The sequence below is a fragment of the Acromyrmex echinatior genome, chromosome 2, assembly GCF_024713525.1.
Source record: "Acromyrmex echinatior isolate Ae372 chromosome 2, ASM2471352v2, whole genome shotgun sequence".
Classification (NCBI taxonomy): Eukaryota; Metazoa; Arthropoda; class Insecta; order Hymenoptera; family Formicidae; genus Acromyrmex; species Acromyrmex echinatior.
In genome coordinates, this window is record NC_141853.1 from 18,861,314 (window position 1) to 18,886,613 (window position 25,300).

Genomic DNA, 25,300 nt, shown 5'->3' on the forward strand with positions numbered 1-25,300 from the left:
ATTCGTCACAAAATTATCATTAAAAGTGTATCGAAAAATCATGATTTCCTATAAAATGATTTGATGTTTTATATATATATATATATATATATTAATATATATCTTGATCTTATAATTTTGTGTTCTACTTAGAAATGCATTTTATTATATTGTTTATTATGCAGAATAGTATATTATAATTCGAAATATTTGAATTTTACTTGTACACTCAGATTAAATCAGTATATAATGGCTTTAATATACAGTGTGTGCATTACACAAAGAAAAGGTTGACTGAATATGGCATAGCATTTTTTAATTGGCTGCTCCAACCAAAAATTGGCTACTGTAGCCAATTAAAAATGCTATGCCATATTTTACCATCTAAATTGCTGCAGCAGCTATTTTTTCGATTAATTTATTCAGATAAACTTTCAATAATGTTTGCACTTTGAAGAATCAAGAAACATAAGGAAAAATAACGTCCTATTAAATTTCGGTCAGACGGAAACTCATTTCAGTTTTTAATAAGTAACATATTACTCTGTATGTCAAAAACACGACGAAAGATAGATAAGATACAATACATTGTACACCATTACATCGAAATATTAGATTACATTGCACTATTTTTATATTTCATCTTAGTCAATTGCATTTGTCTCTATGTTATAAAATTCATACACATGTTTACCACTCTGAACCTCGATTGTTCCCGAGAAGATAAATCTTTATGAGAAAAGTAATAACCGTGATTTGTTTCCATGTTTGTTTGCGTGCGCGTGATGTTTTTCCGAGACGCAAAACTCGCAGAAATCTGCGGAAACTTGATAAAACGCATCATATGACGATACCTCGACGACCTAGCTGTCCGTACGCGGCTGGGTCCGGCCACGTTAGTTATAGACAGTAATTGAGACTATTGAGGCGTAGAATATGGAGCAGATCCTCTAACGTAGCTAATATAACATTCAATAACCGAGTGCTCAAGGGTAACACTTGACACATATCTCACCGCGCGTCCCCGCGAGTTTTATTACCCGTCGCATGATCGGTTAATGATGCCGCGATCAATCTGTGACACAAATATCCGTTTATATCGTCTGGCGAGCTGCCCTTCCATGACGAAGTGGGACAAAATCGGGCTAGATATGTGCGTACGAACTTGTATCTTGTCTCAGGAAGCGTATTGTTTCGTTCTAAAAGCTAAAATCGAACAAATGCTGTTCAAACGTCGACGATTTGTTTGGTCTAGTACGAAGATAATGAGTTATGTTTACCTTGTTATTCGCGATATAATTTATGTTTGAAACTACATTAATTTTGACGTGGTTTCCTTTTCTTTTGCTTTTAACATTATTATGTTAGAAATATAATTGTGTGTGTAAAATAAAATGATGCGACACATTGAAATTAGAATAATAATTGTAGTAAGAGTAAAAGATAATTAACATTTAAAAAAACGAGATTATTAAGAAAAATAATTTTAAATAACAATAAAGTATAGTTTTTAACAATAATAAAACAATAATAAATAATTTTAATTTTAATAAACTGAACGAGGAATAATCTTTGAAACAATATATACAATAAATTGAACGATATAAATCGAACATATAAGTCTTTTTTTTAAACTAGCAATAAAAAAAGAAAATAAAATTTGTTATAACTTTATATTGGACACTCAAGTAGATTACTGAAATATCAAAATTTTTGCAATACTATCATGCTTGAACGTCCTACATAATTATTTTGGTGGTCCAACAGTTATTTTTGTAGATCTGTATCTGACCTAATTTTTATGTACTTCAGCAAAACCGTTCTTTCCGTGTTTGAAATTTGCCTTTCGCGTCGAATTGCGAAATACAGTGATGTTGGCGGCAAAATACATGATCTCATATTCTTACTATACAATTTTTCGAATTCCAATGTCGCGTCGTGTTATATTAGATGCTGAAGTGTTTTCGTCGCGCCACGTTCCGACAACACGAATTGTTTGGGTTCCAACGTGGCCAAGTTTAGATTTATATAACAAAATCATATATTATTACATGCTATATTTGTTCTATATATAATTATATTTCTAACATAATAATGTCATAAGTGAAGAAAAGAAATTTCTTCAAAAATTGTATTTAGTACACTGCTGTAATGCTTCATCAGATTTGGCCTTCCGGCAGAAATTATACAATTTTGATTTCTTTTGTGAATTAATTATGTATAGAACTCTTGAGATCTTTTCGAACGAAAGGCAGAGAAGCGATTCGCGACTCGTGATTGGATTGCTCCTTCAATTCTCTTACGTCCGAAGGATTGTCTTGTCTATGGCGTGTCGTAGAGTGTTTCGACGAGGCCGTGTCCCTGAGGTAGACCCCGAGCACGCATGCTCCGACCCCGCGCATTTTATATTCATATATATTTAGCTATTGGCCGAGGGTTGTGTACGGTCTGACGTGGCCGACATCGCGGAAAACTCTCCCCGACGACGCGACCGTAGCGTGCCGTGCACTCGATACATTCACGCAAGAATTTAACGCGTAATTCGTTCTCGGACGATCGCGAAAGCGAAATTCGCAGAGACGACTGATTTCGCATTTCCAATTTACGCTACTTGCGCTACACTATTATTGCATCTCGCTGCATTAAAGAACGCACGATTTATCCATCGGTCACGCTGCTTTCATTTTGCAACTCATCTATCCTGTTAAGAACGTCCCGTTAAAAGCGAACGACTGACTACTGATTTCATTATCGCACTTTTTTCCCTCCTCGATCAGCTGCAACTATTTTATTCGATGGAAAAAGAAATATTAGCGAGAAACATAACATTACCACTATATATAATTATTATGGCTCTATATATAATTCTATTTTTATTAGGTGTTGGAATTAATTCGTAGCGTTTTTTAATGAAAGAATGTCATTTATTTCACATGAGCATTAAAAAATACATTAATGAAAGTACTTCCCATCACTTGTAAAACGCTACGAATTAATTCCAACACCTAATATATAAATATAATTTATTGCTACACAAAAAGAACGGTTATACTGAAATGTCTAAAAATTTACCTACGCTGGAAAAAAATTTACTGAGTTCTATTAAATATTTGTTTGAATAGTACTAACGAAATATTTATTTACAGCAAATGAACATTTATTTAAATTATACATAAATTAAGTAAATGTATAATATGTTTATTAGTACTATTCGGTAGAAATTCAGTAAATTTTATTTCAGTGTAGCTACAGATCTGAAAATAATTTTGTTGCATTATCAAATATGTGGAATATATAAATATTGATGACAAGAAATTTTTAACTCTAATCGTTTAAGCATTCTACATAATCATTGATAGTCTAGATAAAATTATTTTCAGATCTGTCTGTTAAATTATTTATTTATCTAAATGAATCTGTAGAGACTTCAACAAAACCGTTCTTTTCGTGTATGCATGTAATCGTATAAAATGCTACAATTAAATACTAATATGTATTTTTATACGCGTGTAAAGTGTCCCTGATGTGACAAGCAAAGTCTATCAAGCATTTAATATAAACATTACATTCTACGTATATACACAGGCATTGTTATATTTAGAAAATCGATAAACACATTTAGGGTAAATGTCAATACTAATTTGCTCCTCGTTGGGGCTGATGTAGAAGCATTTTAATACAAATATAATATCTAGTGCGAATTATTAAGTGAGGAGAAAATCATATTGCTCTCTCTAGCTTTCTTAAATATTCCATTTGTTCATACATCAGGTATATTCGATACATATCTTTCTTCTTTTTACAGCGTGCAAAAACCTATCTCAGGTATCATTAATATGCTGAAAGAATCGCGGGAGGAGGACTGCGTGGATGGAATTACGACGTAATTTCGCCGAGATGAGGTCTGTTCTGCCAGAACAACCTTCTCTGTACATAATGCTCCTCGTCAGAGTCGTAGACCTGAAGAAACCCGAGTGTGTGACGAGTGTATTAATAGACGCCGACAGAGAGAACAGTATTGAGGCATATCAACATCGTAATTCATGGCGTAGGCGTCACGAGAGTCTCCGTTCGTTGCACCACGTCTTTTCGTGCTAACGCGCTCGTTCCTCTATCCGTTCGAGGGCGACTTCGACCAAACAACGTCGAATGAAACAAGCTGCTCCGACCTGAACTCTGTCGTGAGTGAGGCGGTCACTCACAAAAGCTATCTATAGGTCTGTTCTTTGTGGTCGAACTGATATAAATAAATTGTACTTAAAATGACATAGATAGGTATTAAAAGTCTATCGAAAGCGAGATAGATAGTCTTAATGCAGTTCAGAATAGAGTAAAGAACAGGGATCGCATTCTCGAAAAATATCGTGTACAAAAGCACACGAAAATAGTATACATTACATATATTACAGATTTCCTCAATATTTTGCGTGCAATATTTTTCGAGAATAAGACTTTTTGTCAAAATTAGAGTATACATAATTTTTGTGGATTAAGATACAGTAGAAATTACGGTGTTGTTTGAAATTAATATGACGAGATAACAGTCGGGAAGTTGATGAAAATAAAATAGCTACTTTTTTGTAATGAAATTAATTAAATACTGTACTCTCTTTCTCTCTCTCTCTCTCTCTCTCTCTCTCTCTCTCTCTCTCTCTCTCTCTCTATTCAAAAAGAGATCCATCACTTTTAGTATAATGCGAAAAGAATGTATGAACTTAAAAATAAATATTATGAAAAAGGAGATTCGTTTGATTAATTCAGTGACATATATTTTCGAAGTAATTAATGGTCATCATTTGCACAATAATCGACTTTCGCTTTTAAAAATTATGTAATACATTTTTATGAGTCACTCTATGTATAAACGATTCAATTAGTCATTTTAATTTACACTCTGCAAGTTTAGAATTTCGGACGTTTTCCATCTTTATTTTCAACCTTACTATTCTAGTAAATTCAGTCATATATATTACACTAGATTAATGCATTAAAAGCCGTTATACATGAAATTACTAAAGTTAAATGCAAAAATGTATAAATATTGTTAAATATTTAATGCACCTTTATGTAATTTAACAGAATATACTGCATATATTATTTCACCAAATTTGATTATATTATCACTGTATTTAAATACTTTAAAACAGTCTTTAATGTATATTAATCCAGTGTAATGAGAATGAAATTCATCATATGACAATTCAGACTTTTATTAATAGCTGATGTAACATAATAGGCGCGTTCCAAAATACCGACAGTACCAAAAGTATTAAAAATCTATATATCGTGATGTGCGTATGCTATAGATTTTTAGTACTGTCAGTACATTTCAAGACACACCCAATATTGTCATCGGATTATCCAATTGATTGACGCAAAAGTCGGAAATCGACCGCGTCGTAGAAAATACTGACAGTACTGAATATTACATTCAAGAAATAATTCAATTAAGAAATGCATAAAAGTCAAAAACAAAAAATCAAAATGACATTTTGAATTTGGACATCAATAAACAGTCAAATTTTGTAACAAAAAAATCATCATTTTTATTTTCACGACATCAAAACAGTCATTCTGACTTTTTCTTAACTTGGTGTGTTCCTTGAGTATATGAGTACCAAAATCTATCTATAATTTACATCTCACATGCTATAAACTTTTAATTGCTTTTAGTACTGTCGGAATATTTCAGGACACACTTAATTCATCGTATCCGGTCAACGAGAAGTCGAAAAAGTTTGTGTTGCGGTGCCAAAAAAAAAAGATACAGAGTAACAGGGAAAGACTCGAGTTTCAATTGCACGTGAATCTCGTCGTTCGCGATCGACTTCTCGTTAGTTCTTCATCCTTGGGAATCAAAGATAGATAAGGATGCATACGCATTAATACGGGTACGCAGTTGAATCGTCGATCACGGCTAGACTCGCCATGACACCACCGCCACCCAAAGTGCAACGCCGTCGCGTCGCCTTGCGTTGAGTTGCGTTGCGTTGCGTTGCGGTTGCGTTGCGATTGCGTTGCGTTGTGTTGCGTTGCGTTGGACGAAGGTGTACCACAATACGCACAGGATCGTACCATCACGTAACATTCGGGCGGTCATCGATGAGCGGATGTGACGATAGTCGCGTTACGAGAAATGAATAATAATCACGAGAAACGGAAAAGTTTTCCTGTGTGTTACATAAGCAGTATAAGACGAAGAAATTGAAATAGAATAAACGTCTAGATTCTTGATTATATCATAAATCGCTGTAGCATTTATTACATAACATTATTTACAAATAATAAACTCTACGAGCGTAAGCTCCATGCATGGCTTTGTCTTGTTAAAAGATCTTGAAGTTCGAATCCAGCGGTCATTGTTAATAAAGCTCGTGTCGCTCCGTTCCGCTACAATTAATTTTAACAAAGCAGGTATAGAAAGAAACATGCGATGTGCACGCATATATTATAGGATAACCTTAGAAAATAATAGATAACACTAAAGTTTTTTTATAATCAAATTCTTTTCTAATAAAATCCTTAAAATTATAAAGATTTTAATTACCTTCCTACTTTTTCATTCTCGAAAAAAAGAAAAGCCTTGCCACGCCTCGGCGATAATACGGTCCTGGTCGGCTGCGCGCGCATCGCGAGTGTATACCGCGCAACAACAAAAATACATTGTCGGGTGCATTTGACGGCGAACAGTCAACGCGCGAGCATATCGTGGAGTTCGGGTCGTTGACGTATACGAAGGAAAGCCAAAAGAGAGACAGAGAGAGAGAGAGAGAGAGAAAGAGAAGGGAGGCGGGTCAGAGACGAGAAGAGAGACGAAAAGGAGCAGCTGCAGCGTTTTCCGCTTCCGCGTGTAGCAGCGAGAAGAGCATAGCGTATTCCTATTCTTTCGCGCGCTGACGTCGCGTGTCGTACGATTCAGTGATTCACGAAGCATACAGTGAGAGTGACGAAAATGGTGTCCGGCGGCATGGCTTGTGTCAAGTACCTGCTGTTCCTCTTCAATCTGATATTCGCGGTGAGTAACGGCCACGGAATAACGGTGCACGGTCAGGACGCGATAGGGAACGACGTTCTACGACGCCTCCGTTCCGCTATTCGGGCCGCTATTCTCGGCGTCGCGTCGCCTCGCGTCGCCTCGCGCTGGGCGGGCGCGGGCTTTGTTATATATCGGTCAAGCCTTCAGGAGCAGCATCTGGGAATCTAATCTCGACACGCTTTGCCCGTCCAATATTGAAGCACGACATCGTCGACCGGTCCATTGTTCGCACCCTGGCCAATGATGAATCATTCGACATCACTTCATGCAAATTATTGGACGTGAAGTAACTTTTGTTACGGATCTGCTTAAAGAGTCGCGTTCGGTTTAATTGATGTCGGGCATCTCAGATTGGTGGGCGGTCTTCACGAATTTAATGATAATTTAAATGAGTTTTACTTTATTTCTTTTATTTGTTTGTCATGGATTCACTCAAGTAGAACACAGGTCATCGTGACATCCAAATGTCAAATAATTCTAAGATGATTACTAAATTATTTTTTAATCAATAGTGATTTATTTTTAAGTTCTTTTAACGTTATTGTGATTTGTTTTGCTTAAACAGTGGCAGATGTGTCGGATTCTTAGATTACGGCTTCTTCCCTTTTAGGAGACACCTCCTTTTAGGTAAATCCAAACGTCGTTCAATCTTTGTTATTGAAAGTTAAGAAGGATAGAAACGACATTTGTGTCGGCTGTGTCTTCTAAAAAGGAAACAGCTTACGCGTGCCGGATATATAATATGTGTAATCAGTATACCGAAAGATAAGATAAGGTCTATCTATTCGCGTTGTTTTAAATTTGAAAAATTGTTCACTCGAAAGGAAATAAATATACATTCGAGCATTGAAGAGAGAGAAAGCGAAGATGCTGAGCACGCAAACAGATCTAATGTCATCGATTGTCGCTATCGGTTTCGTCCGTGACAAAGTTTCTTACGATTACGTTAACACGATGCAATCTTGGGCGTATTATTGGATCGATATTACGCACAGCTCGATGGCGAAGGAACCACTTCTTAGGATTCTTTTCTAGTCTCTAGTTCTCGCGTCGTTCTTAGTTTTCTCGCCAGTTTTTCGAAAAGAAATTTTTCTAGTATCCGTATTGGTGTGTACCCCGTACAATACCAATAATCTATTATCTAATGATAATAATAATCTAATCGATATCATGTATGGCGTGACCAAAACCGTACCGCGTGTCTGAATAAATGATGTAAGTACGAGGGTATCATTTCGAGGGAAACTTTGTGGTGCTTATGCTCCAGAACCTCGATGTAAGCGTTATGGATGAAGCGATCGATACCCCGCCCCCTCCTCCACTCTCTTCTTTTACGTTTAATGTAATCTAGAGTTCACCCGTCCAACATAGTAGTGCGCGCGCGCGCGCGCGCGACATCATTACATATAAAACTTGTAATATATGCAAAATCGTATTAAAAAATTCAGGGCTAAAGTGCCAGATTAGCTACGTAATTAAATTCGATACCCCTTAATTTCCTTTCTAATAAAGTATCTTCTTTCATCGATAATCACATTTTTATCTAAAAATCTTCTTTTTTTTAACGATTATATTTTCATCTGATGAGATAAGAAAAAGTAAATAGCAATAATAAGATCATGTGGATAAATATTTAACTAAAAAATACAGATACTGAAAAGAATAATTAAAAATTTATTTGGATTGGGATGATTTATTTGGATTGGTGATTGTTTTTTGATACCCCCGTTTGAAATGTGGATATAACAAAAGGACAGAGTGTCAATCGCGTTTTGACGGAAGAAAAAGTTTATTTAAAGGGCAGATACACGATAAAATTACCGAAAGCCACGTTTTTCCCAGGAGACTCGCATATACGTATACAATGCTTTCACTGTTATACGGACGGAAGGATCTAGAACACAAAAACAACTCCGTAAAGGATGACAGGACGGGGTGTCAGTCGTGCGTCCCTTATTGTAACGTTTAATGATCCGTCCAGCGTGAAATGCCAGCGCGGCGACCGCGTTTATACAGAGCGTACCAGAAGAAGTGGACGAGCTCGACGGGTGGCTTTGTTCCTTGCAATGTTCGATGTCAGTTTCTTCTTCTAACGAGAAATATCGTCGACGTCATTTCTCAACTTTTCCGAGTCCGGCTGATCCTTGAATCCTAAATGTAAAACTCGGAGGGATGTCAGTTATATAATCTTTTCTTAGAACGGAAACGTGAAAAGCGGAAAATTTCTCTATAACCTTTCCAAAATTATATATAAATAAAGTCCTTTTGATGTTTTGTTGTCTTTTTTAATGTGTTCTTTTTGAGTTGGGTTCAATCCAAGTAGAAATAAATAATTAAATCATTAAAATGACGTCAAAATGGCTCCAAGTTAATGCAAAATAATTTGTTGTAAAATTCTTTAACACAATTTTAGATCCAGTGAGAAACTAAAGGCAAAACCAATCATATTAAAGAACTTTAACAGTTGCAAAGTTGCTTTTTCTACTGAACGTAGTCAATGGTTGTTAAAAGTTATTACTAAACTTTTCAATCAGCAATGATTCACTTTAACGTCCTTTTGACGTTATTAAGACTTGTCGTTCTGCTTGAAAATGATAGAAATATTCATTTTCCACGTTTTCGCCCTAAGGAAAAAAATTACTTGATTGCTATTCAGGTAGAATATTATATCCTCTTCGAGCCGAACGACGAAAGAATTAATTTACGAGCAGTTCTCTTTCAATGACATCCTTACTAAAGCGAGGATAGATTTTAAATTTCTCAGGGGAAGACAAGTGACGTATACGTGTCGTCGTTCTACACTTCGCTTTCTAGGACATCCCAGATCGTATGGATCGCTGTGCGTTGGGCGCGTCCTCGTTACTGAAACTTTTCAATAGATTCATAGATAAAGTTCGCCGTGGTAGAGTCACCTGTTAGCGTACGACGTACGCGTATAGGTCTCAAGATAGGCTGACCAGGTATCGCTCGAGGACGAACGAATCGACCGGTCGGTCGAGCTTGGTTTCGTTGCTTCGAAGGCCTACTACGGACGCGTGTAAATCGTCGGGAACGTAGGTGAGCCGTAGGTGAAAGACACGTAGGTAACCACATAGACAAGGGGGAGAGGTCTATAATCTCCGTCAGGCGGCGACGAACGACGTAGCCTTTCCTACGACGCGATGTAGTCACGCGCGCCTTTTTTTTCTTTCTCCCCCAGTCATGTAGAATGTCGGCTCCCTTATACTGGAGATGTCTTTATTTAGACAGATTCAGCAATGAGAACGGGTTACGCGCCGCCGACGAATTCTTCTTGATCGTGGGCTTTGGTACAGAGCGATCTAGAGACCTATAAAAACAGCATCCGGCCATGAGTGATTTGTCAAAATCCTACGAGAAAAAAGATATATATATATATATATATATATATATATATATATATATCTTTTTTTCTTATATATCTTTTTCCTGTGTATATAGTTACTATATACTATTGTGTATATATTATCTCATTCTAACTTATATTGCCTTACTTTATAATTTTAATTAAAATTCTGCAATATAAGTTAAAGTGAGATAGTAAATATACAAAAGGAATATACAAAAGTTAATAAAAAATTAAAATAATATCAAAATGATTTTATTTTGATGCTTAAAGTCAATAAACAATCAAATCTTATGACCAGAAATCGTCATTTTAATGTCAAATTACATCTTGACTTTCTCTTTAGATTTAATGTTCCTTGGGAATATATATTATATGTATCTTTACTGTTTCATTGTAAAACTATAATTAATATTACATTGTCTCAATCTATAAAAAATATTAATTAAAGTTATTACTATATGTATATATATATATATAGAAAAGAAATATACATATATACCTTTCTCTAGTAGGATTTTAAAAAAATCATCGAACTTTATTAAAAGATCTTTAGATATATAATAGAGAACTTATCTCTCCACCAATGTAGATCAATTTTAATCTCGGCTCAACTTACTCGTCATCTTATTCTAATTCTTGAAACTGGAAAAATAAAGAGTACATTAAATCGAGATTAAAGTTAATCTATATTGAAACAGGCATAAGCCGATCCTTTCTGGAACGCAATGACGACACAAGAAAGCGAAATTTGAAAGTTACAGTGAGTCTACAGTGAATCAATAGTCTGTATTCGGTGAGTCGGAAGCGAGTCTGAATGGTGATTGGTGAATCAGGATTGATCAAAATCGATAAATTGGTAATTGGCCAGCAACCAATTTCTAAGATTATAATACCGATTAATTGTAGATCCACCGTTTAATTATACGTATTTACGTCAGCTTGTAATATTTCAACGATAAGCGATTCGCACTCGACGATTTCCGTTATAGGTATCTTATCTAATATCTATAAAATAAAGTATATCGCATAAAGAATCATCGAATTTAACCATGCTTGGTTTGGCGATTTCAGTTTGTACATCAAAAATTTTTATCGATTTACATTAATAGAGATATTCACGAGTACCTGGAATTTTTTATGCAATATTCAGATAAAGTTACAAACGTTACCTTTCTAATTTTCATATAACAATGAATTTCTTATAAGTTATACAATAGTTTCTTAGTAAAGCTACTTTCGTAATCTACTCGCGAGAGTCGTTCTCGCGCAGTTAGGTATCTCGTTGAAAGTTACTTGGCATAATTATAACAGTTTTATGCGTTTCCCGTTGGTAAACAATGCGACTCTTACGCGATCATGATTTCCATTTAAAGTTAAGCTATTAGCACGGAAGAAAAGTATTGAATGTCTGTTCTGATTACTTGAGATGTCGATTGCAATTCTCTGAACAGGAAGCATAAAGATATTTTTCTAGGGCATCAAATTTGACGAACGCACTAAGATTTTTGTTATTTACAGAATAATATAGGCAGAAAGTTTCTCTATAAATATCGTAGTTGAAGTTCTAATGTAATGTGACTTTCATTAAAGATTTTATTTTAGAAGCGTGCACTTTGTGAAAGTAAGCGCTAATATAATTATAAAACAAAAAAACATATAATTTAACCCAAATTCGAAACGCAGATAGAAATTAGATTTGAAATTACAGCAAGTTCTTCGTAGTTTTTTAAAAAATAACATCAATATTTTTTTTCGATTTAAATTATATATATATATATATATATATATATATATACATATATATTAGGTGTTGGAATTAATTCGTAGCGTTTTTAATGAAAGAATGTTATTTATTTCACATGAGCATTAAAAAATACATTAATGAAAGTACTTCCCATCACTTGTAAAACGCTACGAATTAATTCCAACACCTAATATATTATATATATATATAAGTACAAGTTGTAAGTTCTTACATTGAAGAAAATACTACAATTTTTATCTTATCATATCTTATCTATATAATGATAAAACATGAAACCGTAAAAATATAAAACTGTGTTTAATAATGTAAAAATAGAATTGAGTAAAAGATAAATAACCTAAGCAGAACAAGTCATTATGATGTCAAAATGACTCCAAAATGATTATTAAAAATCATTTTTCAATCATTTCCAATTCATTTTAATGTCATTTTGACTTTATTGTGACTTGTTGTTCTGTTTGGGAAATATTCGTATTATATTGTGTTATGGTACAATAATAAATACGTTATATTGCATACAAAAATAATACGTCATTTAAATGTAACAATGAAAAGATTAACAGTCAACGTATTTTATGTATTATTTCAGATCACCGGCATCGTGTTTATTTCAGTGGGCGGTGTGATTCTGGTTGTTTACAGCGGGTACAGCAACTTTGTGGATAGTTGGTTCTTTGCAGCCCCACTCTTAATGATAGTGGTCGGTGTCATAGTCTTCCTTGTATCATTCTTTGGATGCTGCGGCGCTGTAAAAGAAAATCATTGCATGATAATAACGGTATGATTCTTCAAAAACAATATTATTTAATTAAAACTATAGTATTATTTCTTTTTCGTGTAACATACGAATGTAGCAATATGAGATTTTGATTTATCTTTTTAAATAAGTATAATTAAATCAGAAAGCTCTTATTTTATATGACGGTTTGTTAAAACATATTATCCTGTATAGTACATCTGTGCAATAATTTATTTACTGCAGTTCTCGGTTCTGCTGCTGCTGATATTTGCTCTGGAATTGGGCGCTGGAATCACAGGTTACATGATGAGAGGAGAAGTCGCTAATATGTTAGAAAATCGTCTAAATGATACTTTGCGACAATATGAGCTTAATCCAGATATTCGTCGTTCATGGGACATCATGCAGCACGATGTAAGTTCACCAAATTATTTGTATAAAACATTACAATTATAATTTTTATTTATAACTGTAAAAAAAATATTGATATTACATATTATGTAAAAAAAGTCTCCTCACTAAATATCGTACTAATTTTATTGTATGCCGTTAATGGAATTTATTAATTAGCTGACAATTGAAATATGATTTTAGTTACAATGCTGTGGTATGAATAACCCTGCAGACTGGCCCCATATTGGTTTCCGTGATAATACTGTTCCCGATTCCTGCTGCAAAGAGATTCCTACTCAATCGCGTTGCGACTTGAATTCCATTCATGTGTACAGTGAAGGCTGCATGATGAAACTGCAATCTGCTATAGAAAATAATGCTATGATCCTGGGAGGAGTGGGCATAGGGGTAGCCCTCATACAAGTAAGTTCTGATTCAAACTATCGTCCTAGCATTATAAAGTATATATTAAATAAAGTACTTGTGATTTAGATATGAGATACTATTGTATACTAATAAAAGAGAAAGATTTGTTATATAAATAACATTAAACACATATAACATATAACATATAACATTTACAATGTATATATAAATAAATAATAGCAATATTAACGAGCAAAGGTTAAATTTACTTATCCGGAAAAATGAAACAATAATTATTCTTTTTTTTTTTTCAGTTGATTGGAGTAGTCTTTGCGTGCTGTCTGGCTCGCTCAATTCGCCGCGAGTATGAGACTGTGTAAGCTGATAGACACAAATTTTCATTGCAACAAGCCTAAAATGCACTTGTATAAAACCTGATCTTTTACACAAGCTGTCACTATTTTTTTCCCTTATTTTGTTACCATTTAACCATGCACAATTATAAAAAAATTTTCTTTCTTTTATCGCTTCTATTTTTAACACATTGCAAAGAAACCGTTAATTATTTTTCATCAAAGAGTGCGTGATAGGTAAAAATATTTAAAAAGATCTCCAAAGAATCTCACTGCTATTTTGGTATCTGGGCCTTATCTATCAGACATAAAAATGTCACACACGTATGTTTTGTATATTTTTACAATAGGCTCTCGAACAACTTTGTATATTAATGATAACAGAGTATCTGTGTTACGCTCGGAGATCATACATTTTTTTCATAAATATATATATATATAATTTGTTCAGTGTCACATTGTGATACTGTTATAGTTGAGCCACGATAACCATACATCGATAATAAAGTTATATATAAAATATAAATCACTATATATATAAATATAAAATGCGTTAAAAGCTTCTTTTTGTTTGATGTCTGCTTCACGTGAGTAATTGTTTAGCTTATTAGCAAAAGTGTATTTTTGTCGTTTCATATATTTTTGCTTCATAATATCTCGCATGATGTAGTGTATATTGATATTGTTGTCGAGGCTCTGCTATAATATTCAGCAGTATCATCTTCAAGTTATAAGAACGTTCATAAGATTTCTTAAGACTTCATTTTGTTTTTGGATCGACATCATATTCTTATGAGAACATATTTCCGTATATATATAATTTTTTTAGAAGCTCATTAGAGCACAAATATGCGTGTGTGTATATATATATATATATATATATATATATATTAGGTGTTGGAATTAATTCGTAGCGTTTTACAAGAGATGGGAAGTGATGGGAAGTACTTTCATTAATGTATTTTTTAATGCTCATGTGAAATAAATAACATTCTTTCATTAAAAAAACGCTACGAATTAATTCCAACACCTAATATATATAGAGTAAATACTGAACCCGTATGAATTCTTTTATTCTTATATTTATACATTATTATTGTATTGTAAATATATGTTTACTTTTGGTACAATTTAATATTTTGAAAAAATGTGTATACATACATCTTTGACAAATAAAATTTACAATGTCAAATGAAGAAAGTCACTAATTAGATAATTCAAGATACAAAATGAAGTATTAAGATACGTGAATATATCTTCTTAACATTAACCCAATGGTGTATGATGAAGGGCATTTCCTTTATATATTGCATGTTATATAATCCATTCAAAGAGAAAATTATACTTTAACCAGTTAATAGGATGTACTATACTTGTGAACTGCAAAGAAACTGTGATTGAAAGTAACATGTGTCAATGCGCAATTTGTTTTTTTTTTGGTATATTCTAATTTATGGCTAAATGGTATTCTTCAGATTAATGAAAAATTTCCATGTTTAACAAATTGAAAAAGAAGTGTTAGCCTCAATTTGCAATTGCATGTTAATTACACATATATGTTGCTGCGCGCGTGCTGTGCGTTCAATACAAAGCAAGAAATACTATATATCTAACATTAAGATATTTTGTTGTTTACCACAATGTAAAGTTTACATAGTGTTACAATCATGAAAAATGTCTTACAAGATGTATAAGTGTATAGAAATAGACAAAACGTAATAGTTGTTCATGTTATATAAAAATTATAGTAAAGCGTAATTTATAACAAAATTATTTCAACAAGAGAACTTATATTTTCAGTTAAATAGCAATAGAAATTGCTTCAACTTGATTATAAAGTGTCGTTTCAAACCGATGTTGGTAATAAAAATACTCTCGTTATTAAAAATCTACATTTTAATAATATCACACAAAAATTGAAGTGTTATCTTTTATTTTCCGTTGTTTGTACTATATACATATATACGAAATTATATTGCTTAATATGCCGTAAAACTAGATGTTTTTTTTTCAAATATTTTATGTTCATACCTAGTGATTTAATATTTTTACTTACAGCGAAACCACAGCACACTGATCTGCCATCAATTAGGAGGCATTTTTCATAATATTGTTCATCATACATTGATTAATAAATACTTGTAGATTCATTACGACCGTAATCATTCTTATTGTGCTTAAATATATACTCAAAGAGGAATGATGTCACAAGTATTTAGTGTACAGCGATACCTTAAGTTAGTGACGTTTCGGTATGTATGTATGTAATCCATGAAATTACATACTTTAGAGAAAATGCGAATTGGCGTCTCTCTTTACTTCGCTTTTTCTTATAAACTGAAAAAACAAACCGGATAGCAATATATGCATTGAATATTAATATATCCTGTTAAATTTAACATCAAATTACTGCCAATATCTGCCAAAAATATATATCACATGCAATATAAAAACAAAAAAAAAAAGAAAAGAGAACAACTCGAAAAATATATGCGATCCTATTTACAGAAATTACCAGTGAAACTTTTATCAATTTTGGCACACGTACAACGAAGTGCCTGTTAAATGATGTGCCATGATGTAATGTTTGATCTATTTTTTCATGTGATACGTTTGTACGAAGTTTGGTAATATTTTGCGAATTATTTACAATCTGTATCATTATAAGAAATAGCATTCAATGTAGCCATCATTCCTCTTAATTTTTTGTCAGATTTAAACGAACAAAAAAGAATGAGCTAATTCTGCATAATCTTCCTCAGAGTGCAGAATGAGTAAATTATGTAACGGTTAATTGCAAACTTGTGTTCTGATAATTTAATACTACCATAAAATAGTATATATTATATTTGAGTACATGCAGTCTTGGCATCTATTTTTAATGCCTCCTCATCTTTTTCTCTCTCGACAAAATACAGTCTCTAATACTTATAATATATACGATGTTGTAGAGTAATCGTGTATTAAATTTATAATGATTTTCTGTGTTCTACGAAGAAAAACAAGAAAAGGCAGTGTACTCTTATTCGTAATCGACGGTGCCCCGTGAAATATATATATACGTATGCGTGTATATATAGTGTCATTATGTAATACCAGATGTACACAAAAATTCTGTACATTATGTACCAATGATATAACAAAATTAGCGCATATTAACATTTAGCTCGATTTAAATGGAGTATCAAATGGAAGCTAGCTCTATCCTGTCAATAATTTAGCTTGTAATGTCAGTGAACTCTGATATTGATTCAGATTCTTGCGCTTCATTGTATTATATGCTATTGACAGTCTATTGCTACAAAAACATTTGTGCATGTTTAGTGCTAAGTTTATTCATGTTTGGGACCAAAGTAAAAAGATTGATATTATTTTTACTGATTGTGAGTAACAAGTTATTTCTGAAAAGAAATAAATGATTTAAAACAATTATGTGATGCATTAAAATCTATAAAAAGACTTCTTGAACTTTATTCATAGGATTCTATTTTCCAGTATTAAAAGAGCTTTCAATAATAATGAAAAAAAAAAATTAAATGAGAATGAATTACGATATAAAACTACTCATTTATATTTGCTTCCATTTAAAGGAGAAACATTTTTTTAATGTAATTTAAAAATTGATGCCAATTGGATGCTATTAAATAACATTATGTGCGTTTAAGTACATCGAAAATGTACAGTACTCTTTAGATTTATACGTAACAGATGAAAGGGAAAAAGTTTTAGAAATTTCACTGCGTCTTGTCGATTTCACGAATTCAAGTACCACATTTCAAATTGAATTATGTAAGTTTCTGTAGTCTTGTGTATACAAATGCATGAAAATTTATAACATTCCTTTAGACATATAATATACCGAACGTTATTAGAACGTATATGTCTAAAAAAATGGAGATACATATTTATTGCAAATAATTTATATGTAAGAACAAAGAGTATTGATATATTTACTATTTTACAATAATGTTGAAATAATTTAAATCTATCGGCACACAAATACACACACGTACACAGTGGGAAATGCACAAGATCTCAGAAATAAACATGAACGTCCGTAGGATAAACCATAAATGCAGAAACATAGAAATAATAGCTATGAGATATTAAAGTGTGCCTAACATAGTAACGTTTATGTTATAAGTTAATAGAGATTAGAAAGCATTTTAATTATATTAATCTATCGATCATGCGCAATGTAGCTTCGAAACTAGCACTTGTCCAAAACGTTTGCTCCTTTTGATTATATAAAATCGTCTGTGTTTGTCAGAGATTTTAATTGAAAATTTTAGACTCTGTATGTATTAATTGTACCAGACAACGCAAAAGACTGACGAAGATTATTGTAATCAGTATTAACTAACATTGGTATATTTTACATAAAATATATACATATTATATATATATTATATATACACATACACATACACACATACACACATACATATATACAAACACATATATACAAATGACTTTGTACTAAATTCTATTTTGGCTGTTTGTGTTATTTTTATTATAAAGGTAAATTATTAGTATCGTTAAAGTGATACAAATGTAATTTCGTTATTACAGTATCTAATTTACGGCATTTTAGGAGCCAACATGTCCTTAGCACATATTCATCTAGCTTTTATGTATACTAATAAATTTAATGACACTAAATAGTATTTTCAATCAAAATCCTTTTCCCACCTTTACAAATTTAATTTAAATTTAAACTTCGCAGAATGTAATTGAAAAGATCTTTAAGAAAAGATAAGGAAAGGTAACAATAATAACTACTGAAGAAATCAGCGTATAATAAATTGTATTTCATTCGTTATATCATTAAAAGATTGTTTATCAATATATAAGACTGACCTTCGTACATTTGCTTTTTTCTTTGTTTGACATTCATACTTTTTATATACGCAAATAAAAGTGTTCATGGATCAACTGACTTCCCGGCGTATTGTAATTTTAGATCATCGAAACTGTGCAGATAAATGCCACGAGGCTTTTCCCTTGCTTCCCATGCTTTTTTACAAAAGAGATTTTATAATGCGCTTCTATTTTCAGATCGATTTTAAAAGAGCGTGCTTTCGTTTCGAGTTAATATATAACGACATTTTTAGAAATAACGAGAAATCCATATTTCTTTAATATTCTGATAATTTTCAAGTGCACGCGGGCATATATATGTATTATCTTATGCATAATGATCTATTTACAATCCCGAGGCAGGATCAAGACTTATTTTCCATTTTAATTCATAAAGTTGTAAAACTGCATATTGGCTTACAAAGTATAAAAAGCCAAAGTTCGCCGACTAAATTAAAAATTATTCAATTTTTGTTATAATAGGAACTTACGCGATTCGCATATTTTGCACATGCATTTCACGCAATATTTACATTCCTCGAATTTCGCGACGAAAAGGATGCAAAGAGTGTTTACATTTTACACAATAAACTGTACAATATCAATATTCGTCGAGCAAACTCTCTCCTTTGCTTCATCATTTTTTTTTTTCATTGAACTATAATTACACTCACACTACCCGATATTTTTAAGCAACTATCTATATTTTAGAACAGATATGTACAAAGTGATTTTAATCACCTTGTTGATCTAATTTTCATATGATATAAAAAACTACGAGAAATTATTCAGGAGACATACATATACCTGACACATTGAAGACAGTGAAAATATCTCTAGCATGCTCGGACTTTAGAGTTCAAGTATGCAACAAAATTGATATGTAAGTATCCCTTCAGATACAAGATAAAAATAATACAAGATAAAAAGTCTAAGAACGTTGCTGGATTGCAGCAACATTGGTTAGCGCCAATTATTAAAATTTTCTTTCTCTACTTATGTTAAAAATTAAGCTATAATATATAGAGTGATCCGAAATATAGGACATAATATTTTCAACTTTTTCCTTTAGCAAAATTGTGTACAATAGTTTTTGCAGGAGAGCAGATTGAAGTTAACAAATAAGCGCAAAAATTATTTATCAGACGCAATTTTACTAAAAATTTTACTTGTTTGTTTCAGCATAAAATATCGTGCCCTGTACTCCAAATTCGTGAATTTCGGATCATCTAGTATAAAAAAGGATACGAAATTGCTAATCAGAATTAGTGAATCAGAATTATCAATGCAATCATTAAAACATCAATTATACATACACGTATATGGTATAGACAGAATATAAATCCAGGTCAGAATTATAAGATTTTTTGAATGTACCAGTGTATAAGTATACAGTAAATAATATTTATTTACAATTACAATATATTTTTGCGAGTGGGCCCAGACAACTGAATTATGTCTGATACGCAAGTATAATCTTAATGTCTGCTTCATGCAGAACATTACAATTACTGTATTATGAACACAAAATTGTATGCGATAGTTTTGCAGCATAGCTAAATTATAGTTACATGCTATTAGCCTGTATTTTGAGTCAGGCGTCACATGTATGAACATAATAATTTAAATTTAAGACAATTCAATATAAAAATATGGGAATTCAATTATGGAAAAATGGGCCTCTACGTTTACGTCTTATTGCCTATATATCTATTAATTACTTACAGTTTAGATTACCAATATTGTTCATGTTATCTCCTATTCTAGAAACATTAGCAGCATTGTGCGTGGTATTGTTTTTGTAAACAATACAATCCATTTAAATACTATCTCATTGTAACTTTTAAGTGAAAAACTCCTGTCTCGTTATGCCCTAGCACACTATTTAAACACTTGCACGCACATTCATCCGTCCTTAGGCACATTACATACTCTACATAAAAGCACATCACAATCATGTTTGAGCTGATCTCAAACGGTCTTTGCTCATTTGTGTTTTTTGACCAACATGATCATAAGGATGTGTACAGGCTACATATGAGACAAGTTGTATGAGAGCAGCAATGATCATAAGTTGGCATGAGACTAATAGGAGTTTAATATGAATAAAGAATATGCTCATGTAGCATAACGCTTGGTCCAAAGCCGCGCTATGCGATCGTGTTCTTCTCTATTTTGTAGGTATTGCGTGGCTATACTACCTACCAGTGGATCAGCTGCAAGATAAAATTATTTAAGATCCACATAATTACATCAAAAGAAAATATGTTATCTAAAGAATGTTATTTTAAAAACAAAACATATTGTAAATTTATTCATTATTTGCAATATACATATCGTATATCAATTTTAAATAAATTCTCATAAATAATTCGCTTACCTGGATTGCAGTCTGTTAAAAGGGAACATATTGACAGTAAGACTTTTGAAATTGTCAACGCAGGAGACCAATTATCCTTTAAGATGTCCAAGCAAATAACTCCTTGACTATTTATATTGCAATGGTAGATGCGTGTTCGGAATGTAACCTGTAGAGTAACATATTTTTGAAACATAATTATTAAAACGTATGTCGCACTCATTATTTTACTAAAATAAATTAAATAATTGAAAATTTTCTAAAAATGTTTTAGATGCAAGGAATTACTAATATTGCAACATTTACTAATCTCTATACAGATAATTATTATAAATATTAATGTAAATATTTATTTAAAATACACAGATATTTCAAGTCTTATATAGAAAAATGACAATAATTTAAATAATACTTTTATTTAAATTTTCATTTATTTTCTTCACTTTGACGTTGTTGTTATAATCCTGTACAAATAAATATTATCAAAATATAAAATTAATGGAACTATCAACTTACCTTAGGAGGTTTAAAAGGATATTCTGGCGAGAAATGTATATCAAGAAAGAATACACCACCCTCATAAACCGAACCTGGAGGACCCAATATGGTAGAAACCCATTCATACAAGTTATCACCTTTTGGTCCTGCACTATAAAACGAATTATCAACAATTAATTTTATTATTATTATTTACTATATATTATTCTCATAAGTATAAAACTGTTCTATAATTCATATTATTATGTAACTACAATTCGGCAAAATATTATTTCAAAAAGAATTATAATCAATGACAATGGTATTATACCTGCAATTGGGAGGTGGATCTAGCGTAATTTCTGCCAGTTCTTTCTGTATCCTAAAATATTAATATTAAAAATATTTAGTAATCACAAATTACTGTAATGTTAAAATAAATACATGTTATCATCATGTATCACGAAATATGGCTCTATTGCTTTACCTCTTAGCAGACGTTCCTAAAGCTTTCGACATCTTTGGATTTGGCTTAGCTTCTTTACTGTCTGGTTTATTGTCTGCCAAGGAGGAACCACGACCTCGCCCAGTTCCACTAGAACCTGCTCCTGACGACATGACTCTATAACAAAAAAAACATATATTTTATTAATTACATAGAAATTGTGCAAATTATAAATTTAACGGAAATAAGTGACTAAAGGACAAGCATTATAAAAGCAAAACTAATTTTGAAACATAGTAATGGAGCATGATTGAAAACACATTGAGTTTCTGTATTCGTTTTGCTATAGTCATATAATGCATAAATCAAATCCATTGGAAAGAAAGGAGAAACACTAATAGATCGAATTTTATGTGTGTGTGTATGTTTATGGAAACTAATGTCACATGTGCAACAAATAAAGCGGAATAAACAGATCTTATAAAGTAAATCGAAAGCACAATTTGAACAGCAGTGTTGAAAACGCAATGATGTAAATTAATAATGCACCGTGAATCAAACGCTTCCGGAAACGGTCTTTTTCTGTATTTTCGACAGAGAGACGACGAGTCGTACAACAAAGAATCTCGGTCAAATACAAAACACAGGATTTTCTATTCTTTGCCCTTCCAACCGTCCCCTCCCTTCCTGCGCAAGGAAAAACATAAACATCACGCGTATTTGATCGTCATCAGAGAAGTGTCCTGTCTCACTCGGGACGGATATCTAACGCGTCGTATTTTTAATACTAAACGGCGTCTCGCGTAGCGTTGTCTAACTCGAAGCCGAAACGACGTGCGAACCGAGAAGAGATGTACATGACGGTCCGCCGGGTAGACTGAAAAAGAACGAAATAAGATTCGTTTAATGTCATTAGTGCGTTTGTTGCCTGCGATCGGGCGACTCAAGGGGGGTTCAACGCGCCCAAAATTGATTTCCCTTCACGGACGAACACGCGTTTTTCTCTCTCTCGCTCTCTCGCCTCTGTCTTTCTCTCAGGCTTCTTCCTCTCTCGTAGCTCTCGCGCAGGCAAGATGCAAGCAGCGAGACTCTGGTTCCGACAGGCGACAGTGAACGCCGGGTACATTCTTGCTCGGAGCTCGGAACGATCGACGTACATTCTCCGATGTGTCGTCTACATGACTCCCTCTTCGTTCTCTATAGATACCCGTGTCCCTTTTAGGACACACGCACACACACAGTGCCATTTCTGGCTGTTTCCTAACCCTCTCCTTTATCCCTCCGCGATTATTCGTTCGCGAGCCGAAGCGATTGATAAAAGCGGTGCTGCGTTGATGTACCTCGTGTCCGATGTGTCCACGCCGTGTTTGCTGTCGTCTCGCGGCAAGCCTAGCTTCGCCGGGTCGCCGACGGTAGGGGGTGAGGCAGGGAGACGGGGAAGGACCGGTCCGCCGCTTCAGATGCGAGATCCGCGAGACGGTTCCCTACTTCCCTCGGCGCGGCGACGGTGTCGCCGGGATAATGGAGCCGCGCGGATCGGGGGTGGGATGCACGCGACGACGGCGACGATGACGGCGGCGGCGGCGGCGGCGGCGGCAGCAGCGGCGGCGGTGGAGGCGGAGGCGGAGGCGGCGGCGGCGGCGGTGGCTCCGGCTTATTGTCCTCGCGAGTCAGGTCAAGCGGGAGTACGCGGAACTCGGGAATAATCCGCCCTATTACGAGATCGTATCGTTCTCGATATAACAGCAGGAGCAACAGCAATAGCACTCACGTGAAACGCGCAGCGCACAGCGAATCGGCACGGTTCTGTCGCGACCGTCCTCCAATGGATCGACGGCGACAGCGGCGATGATGATGTGATGATGATGATGATGATGAGGATGATGATGATGATGATGACGGTCGTGGGTATGCGACGACACTAAGAAATAATCGTGGACAAGCGCACGGACGAGACAGCGGAATTCGAATCGCCCTCGCGGATTGTCTTGTCCCGGAAGCCCAGCGCTCCTCAGGCCCTCGTCCTCGGATCGCGACCATTCATCTCACTTTCATGTTCCGAAATCACGATCGCGGCGTCCTTCTCCCCTGAGCGAGCGCCGAAACGTGCGCATCTCTGCGTCGCCGGATGTTGACTCTGTCGCCGCGGCGGCGGACGCTAGCAAACCTGACGACGCGTTTTCACGGGCGCTGTGATCGGCACCGTGGAACCCGGCGCGCCCGGCACTACCGGCACCCACAGGCGGTGTTTTTCCCTGCGGTTGGGGGGACCTCGACCGTCGCGATGATCGCGATCACCGACCGACTGGAAGATTCCTTAGCGCACCGTGAGAGCGCGCAGTCGTCGACTACTTCTCTCTCTCTCTCTCTCTCTCTCTCTCTCTCTCTCTCTCACTCAATCACCTTATCACAACGCATTATTTATTATCTATTTTTGTAATTATATATTTTGTAATTATATGTTTTCAATTCTTAAAGAGAGAATATTACGGGTAATCGCTTAATGAAATAATGGCTCTCTTGTCTCTCTTTCTTCCTCCTTTCTCTTTTCACCCGTTATTTTGTATAAACTTTAAATCTGCTCAGATATTTATTTTTGCACTAGAATTTTTTTTGATCGCTTTCGCCAAATATTAAACATACATCTTTTATTTGAAGTTCCAAAACTATATAGAAAATAGACTATATAAAAAAAACTATAGAAAACAGATTTTTTGTATTGTTTTGTATCATGCAATGCATACACATTCAGCTCTACATATTGAAGAATAAGATAAGACTTTTGAAAAGAAATTTATGAATCAACTATTGTTACATGTCAATATATAGAGTTACCTAAAGATTAAAGTTACCAACAGATTCATTAATGAAATTCATTCATGAATTTCTTGGTTACCTTTAATCCTCAGGTAACCCTATATTGTGGAAATGGGCCATATGGGTAACAATAGCAGATTCATAAATTTTTCAAAGAAATGCCTTATCATTCTTCAATCATGTCATTCTTCAATATGTGGAGCTGAATGTGTACGCATTACATGATACAAAAGATCTGTTTTCTATAGATTCTTTTTTCTATAGTCTGTTGTTTATGGTCTATTTTCTATAGTTTTGGAACTTCAAATAAAAGATGTATGTGTTCGGTGAATATTTGGCGAAAG

General features: G+C 33.9%; 2 protein-coding genes and 2 long non-coding RNA genes across 6 annotated transcripts; 2 read left to right on the forward strand and 2 right to left on the reverse strand.

Moving 5' to 3' along the window:
• Positions 1 to 4,591: 4,591 nt before the first annotated feature.
• LOC147910582 (uncharacterized) lies at positions 4,592 to 6,647 on the reverse strand. The gene is made up of 2 exons (XR_015544211.1): positions 6,527 to 6,647; positions 4,592 to 6,369 (listed from the first exon to the last, which is right to left on the reverse strand). It is a non-coding gene; the product is annotated as an uncharacterized LOC147910582 (long non-coding RNA).
• Positions 6,648 to 6,655: 8 nt separating this feature from the next.
• LOC105143524 (CD63 antigen) lies at positions 6,656 to 18,660 on the forward strand. The gene is made up of 6 exons (XM_011051906.2): positions 6,656 to 6,994; positions 12,737 to 12,925; positions 13,130 to 13,300; positions 13,481 to 13,702; positions 13,960 to 14,021; positions 16,057 to 18,660. The coding sequence occupies exons 1-6, from the start codon at positions 6,932 to 6,934 to the stop codon at positions 16,073 to 16,075; spliced, it is 726 nt and encodes a 241-aa protein (XP_011050208.2). The 5' UTR covers positions 6,656 to 6,931; the 3' UTR covers positions 16,076 to 18,660.
• On the forward strand, positions 9,988 to 12,042 carry LOC147910583 (uncharacterized). The gene is made up of 2 exons (XR_015544214.1): positions 9,988 to 10,072; positions 11,081 to 12,042. It is a non-coding gene; the product is annotated as an uncharacterized LOC147910583 (long non-coding RNA).
• Positions 18,661 to 18,788: 128 nt separating the features above from the next.
• On the reverse strand, positions 18,789 to 24,438 carry Ubc2 (ubiquitin conjugating enzyme 2). Of its 3 annotated transcripts, none has more exons than XM_011051907.2 (6): positions 23,911 to 24,438; positions 22,182 to 22,316; positions 22,026 to 22,076; positions 21,734 to 21,866; positions 21,239 to 21,386; positions 18,789 to 21,074 (listed from the first exon to the last, which is right to left on the reverse strand). In XM_011051907.2, exons 1-6 carry the CDS (start codon positions 24,177 to 24,179, stop codon positions 20,977 to 20,979), a joined length of 834 nt encoding a protein of 277 aa, XP_011050209.1. In that variant the 5' UTR covers positions 24,180 to 24,438; the 3' UTR covers positions 18,789 to 20,976. The 3 variants fall into 3 exon arrangements, with proteins under 3 accessions (XP_011050209.1, XP_087259419.1, XP_011050210.1); XM_087403293.1 differs by lacking the exon at positions 23,911 to 24,438 and adding an exon at positions 23,480 to 23,619; XM_011051908.2 differs by lacking the exon at positions 23,911 to 24,438 and adding an exon at positions 22,689 to 23,239.
• Positions 24,439 to 25,300: the final 862 nt, after the last annotated feature.

Bases quoted from the DNA above. Each gene is read 5' to 3' on its own strand.
- LOC105143524 (XM_011051906.2), top strand. From the start codon at position 6,932: ATGGTGTCCGGCGGCATGGCTTGTGTCAAGTACCTGCTGTTCCTCTTC. The intron at 12,926-13,129 runs GTATGATTCTTC...TATTTACTGCAG, and splicing joins ATCATTGCATGATAATAACG to TTCTCGGTTCTGCTGCTGCT. The intron at 13,301-13,480 runs GTAAGTTCACCA...ATATGATTTTAG, and splicing joins GGGACATCATGCAGCACGAT to TTACAATGCTGTGGTATGAA.
- Ubc2 (XM_011051907.2), bottom strand. From the start codon at position 24,179: ATGGTCGCGATCCGAGGACGAGGGCCTGAGGAGCGCTGGGCTTCCGGG. The intron at 21,867-22,025 runs GTATAATACCAT...TTCGTTTTATAG, and splicing joins GATCCACCTCCCAATTGCAG to TGCAGGACCAAAAGGTGATA. The intron at 21,075-21,238 runs GTAAGCGAATTA...TTTATCTTGCAG, and splicing joins TTTAACAGACTGCAATCCAG to CTGATCCACTGGTAGGTAGT.